General features: G+C 43.1%; 1 protein-coding gene across 1 annotated transcript; it reads left to right on the top strand.

Annotated features, from left to right (window-relative positions):
• The first annotated feature begins 293 nt into the window (after positions 1-293).
• Positions 294-821, top strand: LOC135363256 (late histone H2B.L4-like). Its single transcript, XM_064583892.1, has one exon. The coding sequence runs from the start codon at positions 294-296 to the stop codon at positions 819-821; it is 528 nt and encodes a 175-aa protein (XP_064439962.1).
• Positions 822-8,040: the final 7,219 nt, after the last annotated feature.

The following is an 8,040-nucleotide window of genomic DNA, read 5'->3' as shown; positions in this document are numbered from 1 at the left end:
TACTGCTTATCAGAAATAAGGTAATGATGTGCAATATAAAGTATTCCAATAAAAACAGGACTCTCCTCAGATCTGTTACTGTTTTGATGTTGAAAATCAGCAGACAAAATGCACAATGAAATGGAATGTTTGAAAGATTTTCTGACCGAGGTCCCAAGAAGTTTAGAGGGCACCGGATTTCCCTCTCTGATTGTCCGATGTGATGTGATGTGAAGCTCGAGGGTATGCAATCACAGGGGACACGGCCTGGCATAGAGCCCCACTTCCCTGCATTGCATTTTGTCCAATCAGATATGGAGGTTGCCCGTGACGTCAGGAAATGCAGCGACTATAAACGGGCCAGCGCCCCTCTGCAGCCGCCATTGTCCTTCCTTCCGAGCTGTCGGGAAGGCGAGCCCCACATGGCTGAGCCTGGCTGTGAGACCTCTTCTGGCGAATGCGTGGGCACGGAGGAGCCCACAGAAGTGGACCCGAAGAGCCCGAAGCACGAGCAGCCAAGGCGCCAATGCCGCCGCCGCCGCCGCCGCCGCCGCCGCCGCTGCCCCAACAGTTTCGCTATCTACTTCCCCAGGGTTCTGAAGCAGGTTCACGAGGGCCTGAGCCTCTCGCAGAAGACCGTGAGCATCTTGGATTCGTTCGTCAAGGACATCTTCGAGCGCATCGCCGACGAGGCCTCTCGCCTGGCCCGCTCCGCCAAGCGCTCCACCATCACCTTCAGGGAGATCCAGACAGCCGTGTGCCTGCTGCTGCCCGGGGAGATGGGCAAGCACGCCGTGTCCGAGGGCACCCAAGCCATCATCAGGTACACCCTCCGCCAATGAGCTGCCTCCGGACCGCCTGACCACCTCGCAAACCAAAGGCTCTTTTCAGAGCCACCTCACTTGGCGGGAAAAGACCTGTAGCTTTAAAAAGTGGGACAAACTCTGCCAAAGAGAGCATTGAGTTTTGTCCCTGTTGTGGCATTCTGCAGATATTTAAAGTAGTTTTACTTTGAGCCAAACAGGATCGGCACTGCTTTAATCTATATTTGAGTGCAGTTTATTCCTTGGACAACTGTGGACTCTCCTTAACCATGCCGCTTTTCTTGGCTTTCCCAAGCAGTCATCTCTGCTAGATATTTCTGTAGGTCAGCCTCAGTGGGGGTTATTTTTGTTATAATGATGTTTACCTTTTTCTCTCTCATTCTCTCATGAGCGTGTGGTGAATGTTTCAGAGGTTCGTTATGGGTGATATGGCAACAGATAACGTGCAGAAGCTGATATAAGAATCCATCTGACTTCTGTTAGGCGGGTTATTGAGGAGACTTTTAAGTATCTGAAGCAACGTCCATCTCCTTTACGCTTTTATAGAAAAAAATATTTTTCATATGCGTTTGAAATTTATGTTAACGTCATAGAATGGGTTCCTATTACAATTTTTAAATGGATTCTGGAATACATTTATGAAAATTTCTGTCGTGATACTGTGTACAGTAAATATTGGCAGATGTTACTGACCAAACAGCTTTGGTGGCTCCTCTTTATTTATTTACTTGTTTCTGTTTTGTTTGTTTCTCTAATCAGGTCTTTTATTTCAACAGCAGAGAAAGCAGTACTGTCACATTTGTGGTAATATCACCCTCGCACTGTACAATGTTTTTTAGTTTACGGCATACTTTTACAGGTACTATTTTACCTGGTGTTTACAACAATGCTATCATAACTAGTTTATTACAGAAGCAACTCAGATCCAGAGAGCACAGAGTCCCAAAACTCGTAAGTGCAAGATCAGTTCTTGAACGCAGGAGATCCACACGCTCCACCAAGGTCCATAAGAAAATGTGGAGAAAAGACATACAATTGAAATAATTTTCCTGGTGCTTAAGAAAACTGTATTCGGTTACTTCTTACCACCTCTCATTTAAGTTCGTCATCTTCTTTATCTTGTCCCCCCCCACCCCCCACCATTCTTACTACCTAAAGATTGAAAATATGGCTCATTCATTCACTCAACGGAATTCTTGGTATCTACTCTATCTGGAATAGACACTGCAAATATGTCTATGAGGTAAAAAAACAAAACAAAACAAAACAACAACAACACAAAACAAAAAAACAACCACCATGCCTGACTTCAGGTTGCATTTGCTTAGAGTCTGCTAAGGTTCCTGTTTATTTCTAAGAGTGTAAAGTTTCCCAAGATAAAGCTGTTCTACATATTTACTCATTTGCAGTGCAATCAGGTCAACTAAAACTACTTAGGTTCTCTTTTATTTTAGCGTTTAAATCTTTTTAAAATTTAATTTCCAAATATTCACAAATACTTTTGGACTGTAATGCTGATAAAAAGATTTCTTGTCACTTTCTGGCTCTAATAAGGATGGTAGTAGCATCTCATCAGCAAAGGTGGTATTAAGATTTTGTTTGAGACCTATGTGCGCAGAGTAACAATTCTGGTGTTCTGAGCCATTCCAGGTCACTTATTAGATCTCAAACGTGCCCTTTCAGTAGCTTTAGCAGCCATTGCAAACACTCTTTTCTCTTGGTTTATTTAAGTAAATTATCGCTGTTCCGATATTAAAATTTCCTTAAATTTGTGGAAGGGAACCCCTTCATTGGAGGCCCTTCGAAGGAGTATGTAGCCCGGAGATACGTATTGTGTGGTTTGTTTGCCGATGTCGTTTAGGCCTACCTTCCCCAATCAGAAGTGATCTGAAAGCTGTAAGTTCATCTGAGCTCTTTCTTTACTCCCAATTTTATCAGCGTTCACATCTATTTCTTAACCTCACTGAAATGCAAGCCCGACACTAATCGCCCTACTTCCTTCTCCAACTCATTGCTCTTTCTTCAAAAGGAGTTGTTGTCACAATCCCTGAGTGAGTGATTTTGCATTTTCTCACAAGAAGGGCTCCAAGATGCCCTAAGATTAAGAATGTCAATGTGCTGCCTGGAGCTTTCTGCTCTACCTACCTTTAGAAGGTGCTCAAACAGGTTCGCCCTGATAACAGTATCTATTCTGAGGGTATGACCATCATGTGCCCCGCTGTTAGTGATCGTCTCCATCATCCAGTGAACTGCTTTTGAGGGCACTCAGTCAGCAGATCCAATTTTTGCTTTGACCTGGAATGTGAACTTCCTGAGAAGAGAGACCTTGTCTCATTTGCTGTCACCTATCAGGAGTGAGTACCATGTATGGCGCTTGGTAGGGACTCAGTATTTGCTGAATAAATATGGGAAAACGGATGAGAGCAGATGGTCTAGAGTCCCAGAAGAGGCGGCGATGGGTTGGGAAAGAAAAGGCAAACCGCAGTAGGTTGAGGAGTGAGTGGTGGATGAGAAATGGAGATAGAAATAGGGTACTCTTTCAAAGAAAAGGGATACCGGTCAGTGGGTAGGAAGAGAGTGTTAATGGTATCACAGAAGAGGGTTTTGTTTTGTTTTGTTTTGTTTTGTTTTGTTTTAGGATTGGGAGATAGGACAATGTCTAGAGGTAGTCAGCAACAGTGGCTGAATCTCAGTTAATGGTATTGCTGTTACATTACTATCATCATCACCATTCCTCTACCATAAGATTTTCCATAAAGTATCCCTTTCGCCAGAACGCCATTGGACCAGTTCTCTATTCCTCCCCTCGGGCTGTGAGTTCTCCATCAAGATAGCATTCTACCGAGCTCTGTCATATATAGGCCGTGCGGCATTAGGCTGCTTGCTTAATTTCCTTTTCTCTTAATTGGGATGACCCACACCTATTTTAACAGGATAAAGAAAGCTAGCTTGGGCCCTCTCTCCAACCCCACTCCTGGCAGTCCTTTAAGAAGGCCCAGCTTCCATGGGGCCCCGTGTTTTGATTTTTCCTGCAGAGAGGTGCTGGGCCCTGTCAATTCTCCATGAGTCCTGGGCAATTAAATGCTGCTTCTTAATCAAACTCTGACTGTAGATTGATTTGTTCCAGGCATTGGCAATACAAAGCACCACCAATGGGTAACATTTCACGAGGACTTACTAGGTGTCAGGTGTCAGGAGCTTTATATGCATGCATTTTTAATCTAAGAAACACATAATGCTTAATATATACTAGGAATACTTCTAAGCACTTCAAGTGTGGTAACTCATTTAACCCTCCTAAGAGTCCCATGTTCCAGACGGGGAGACCAAGGCACAGAAAGATGACGTAAGTTGCTCAATGTCCATGAGCTAGTAAGCAGAAGAGCTAGGACTGGAAACCAGACCACCTGGCGCTAGGTTTTGGGCCCTCACACCACTACAGTGTAAAGCTCCTGGCTTAAGCTGGACAACAGTCCAGTGAAGCTGGTACTATTATTCAACTCCATTTCCCCCTGAGGCTCAGAGAAATTAGGTTACTTTCCTAAAGTCACACAGCTGATAAGCGGTAGACCAGGTTTGAATGAGGTTTGTCTGACTCGGAAGCTTATAACCATTTGGATGGCATGGAAAGTCCTTCCTCTAACAATTTCGTCCTTTTGGCTATATGTGCATTTCACCAATACAATTGTTTATTGAATATAGCTATTTTAAGGAACGTATTTTCAAGATTTTTGAAAACATTTTCCTAAGCCATAATATCTGCAACGTCACAGGATAACATGGTGTTCGTATATTTTAAATTCACACTAACTAAACTGCTTAACTGGTAAGAAAAAAAAAATCTGTGTACCACTTAAAACCATCTCGTGTGCCTGCGGAGGCATGTATACCACACTTGGGGATGTATTACATTCTATAACACTTCTAACCCACGGCCCACCCTTCATCCCCAAAGTTCGGTTCAAACCACTTTTCCTAAAAACCACGGGGGATGTTGGTTTTTCCTTCCTGGACTCAGAGAGACGTACACTGAGTGGACTTCCTAGGCTGCTCACAACCCAGTGGTCAGAACATTACTTGCATTCCACTGATGTTTGGTGGTGGGCGTGGTGGACGGGTAGTTCCAGGGAATCATTCATCGTACACAGCAGAGCTAACGAAAACACTGATCAACACGTTTAGAACATTTTAGTTTTGTGGCAAAACACGGCTGTCTTAGGAAGGAGGAGAGTGGCAGCGTGGGCTCTCTATTAAACACGTGCTGAAGAACAGGAGGTGCCAACAGGTTAAGGGCCTACCGGAGTTGGCAGGATAGCCTTGGATGGTGCTCGAAAGACATGCCAGAGATCTCAACCCACCACAGTTGTCAGTAAAACTCGTGTGGCAAGGAGTGCAAAAGCAAGCCATGTCCACCTCCTCTGCCAAGGCTAAAACCTCAGAGGAGAAGGGAGTGTGGGAGGGTGCTTAGGGGCCAACAAAGCCCTCCTTATAACCACTTCACAGGCACCCGGTTGAAGGAAATTAACCAGACTGTGGAGACGAAGGCCATGGCTGGGTGAATGGGCTCACTTCCTGTGCCATGTGGGAGGAAATGATAGAGCCCAAATTTACTGAGTGCTCATTACATCTCTTGTGCTAAGCATTTTACTTCCATCATCTCATTTAATGCTCATAACCACCCTCGGAGGTGGCTACTACTTTCCTTCCCTTTTTTACAGATGAGACAACACAGGCTCAGGGCCTGTGCCTTCCCTAATGGCACACAACTGGTAAACAGTAAAGCTGGGATTTGTACCCAGGTCGGTCTCACTTCAAATCATATAAAACCAGGCCATATCCTGCGGACTGAAATGGATACTTGGGATGTTTCCATATCTTGGCTATCGTAAATAATGCTGCAGTGAACATGTTAGTGCCCATTCACTGTACCCGTTTTCTTCGGATAAATACCCCAAAGTGGAATGTTTGCATCATATGGTACTCTTAATTTCTTGAGGAACCTCCATGCTGTTTTCTACAGTGGTGCACCAATTTACATTCCATACATTACCAACAGGGCACGAGACTTCCTTTTTCTCTCCATCCTCACAAGCATTTGTTATCCCTAGTCTTTTTGGTTATAGCCATTCTAAGTGGTGGGAAGTTTTACCTTGTTGTGGTTTGGGTTTGTCTTTCCCTGATTAGTGATATAGAAGACCCTTTCATGTACCTGTTGGGCATCTGTAAGGCTCCTGTGGAAAAATGTCTATTCAGGTCTTTTGCCCCGTTTTTAATCAAGTTGTTTGATTTTTCTTTTTTCTGCTTTTGAGTTTTTGGGAGTCATTTTGTATTTTGGATATTAACCCTTTATCCGATACATGATTTGCAAGTATTTCCTCCCACTGGGGAGGTTGCCTTTTCATTTTGTTGACAATTTCCTTTGCTGTGCAGAAGCTTTTCAGTTTGACGTAGCCCCATTTGTTTATATTTGTTGTTGTTGTCCTTCCTCTAGGTGTCAGATCCAAAAATAAATAAATAAATAAATAGCCAAGACGGATGTCAAGAAGCTTACCACCTATGATGTCTCCCAGGCGCTTTGTGGTGTCGCGTCTTACATTTCATCTTTAGCCCGTGGTGTCAGACGGTGATCCCATTCCCTTCTTTTGCCTGCGGCTGTCCAGGTTTCCCAATACCACTGAAGAGACTGTTCTTTCCCCCGTTGTATATTCTTGGCTCTTTTTGTAAATTAACTGACCGTGTATGTCTGGGTTTCTTTCTGTGCTCTCTATAGTCTCATCTGTTGATCTCGGCATCTGTTTTTATGCCGATACCATACTGTTTTGATTGTTATAGCTTTGTAAAAGTGTTTGGAATCCAGGAGTGTGAGGCCTCCAGCTTTGTTCTTCTTTCTCAAGACGTCGCTGACTATTTTGGGCTTTGGGTTTGTTTGATTGATTGATGGATTGATTGATTGATTGATGGATTGTGGTTCCATACAAAGTTTAGGATTGTTTGTTCTATTCTTGTGAAAAATGCCATTGAATTTCGGTAGACATTGCACTGCATCTCTAGATTGCTTTGGGTAGGGCAGACATTTATCGATACCAACTCTTCCCGTCCCTGAGGATGGAATATCTTTCCATTTATCTGTGTCTTCTTCAGTTTTTCTCTTCATCGTCTTATACTTTCAGTGCACGGGTCTTTCGCCTCCTTGGTTAAATTTAATCCCAGTTATTTTCTTCCTTATGATACGATTGTAAATGGATTGGTTTCTTGATTTCTCCTTCTTATAGGTCATTTGCAGTGTGCAGAAGTGCCACAGATTTTTGCAGTTTGATTTTCCTACAACTTTACTGAATCCATTTATTAGTTCTAACAGTGTTTTGGTGGAGTCTCTCAGGTTTTCTCTATGTGATATTAAGTCGTCTGCACATAGTGACAGTTCTACTTCTTCCCTTACAATTTGGATGCCTTTTCGTTTCTTTACTTGTCTAAATGCTCTGGCTAGAACGTTCAATATTTTGTAGAATCAAAGTGGCAAAAGTGGGCGTTCTTATCTTGTTTCTGATCTCAGAGAAATTGCTTTCAGCTTTTCACCATTGAGTAGGACGTTGGCTGTGGGCTTGTCACACATGACCTTTACTATGTTGAGGTGTGTCCCCTCCATCCCCACTTCCTCAGAGGTTTTTTTTTCTAAATCAGAAACGGGTATTAAGTTTTATCAAATAGTCTTTTCTGCATCTACTAAGACGATTATATGATTTTATCCTTTGTCTGGTTAATGCAGTGTATCACAATTATTGATTTGCCTGTGTTGCACCATCCTTGCATCACAGAGATAAATTCCACTTGATCATGGTGAATGGTTTTTTTTTTTTTTTTTAATGTGCTCGTGGATTCAGTTTGCTAATGGTTTTTCTTTCATTGAGGATATCTGTATCTATATTCATCAGGGACATTAGTCTGTCATTTTCTTTTCTTATGGTGTTCTGATCCGGTTTTGGGGTCAGAGTAATGCTGGCCTTGTAAAATGCGTTTGGGTGTATTCCTTCCTCTCCAGCTTTTGGGGAGAATTTGTCAAGTGCTGGTGCTGGTTCTTTAAATGTTTAGGTAGAAGTCACCAGGGAAACATCTGTTGCTGGGATTTTCTGCTTTGGCAGGTTTTGAGTAATGATTCAATCTCTGTACTTGATATTGGCCTGTCAGATTCTCGGTTTCTTCATGATTCGGTCTTGGTGGGTTGTGTGTTTTAGGAATT

This window comes from Mirounga angustirostris, unplaced genomic scaffold, assembly GCF_029215605.1.
Source record: "Mirounga angustirostris isolate CCGP_5_RB_7025 unplaced genomic scaffold, mMirAng1.0.hap1 SCAF_91, whole genome shotgun sequence".
Taxonomy (NCBI): domain Eukaryota; kingdom Metazoa; phylum Chordata; class Mammalia; order Carnivora; family Phocidae; genus Mirounga; species Mirounga angustirostris.
This window is presented reverse-complemented; position numbering and strand designations above follow the sequence as displayed.

Excerpts from the sequence above, each read along its gene's own strand:
- LOC135363256 (XM_064583892.1), top strand. The coding sequence starts at position 294 with ATGGAGGTTGCCCGTGACGTCAGGAAATGCAGCGACTATAAACGGGCC.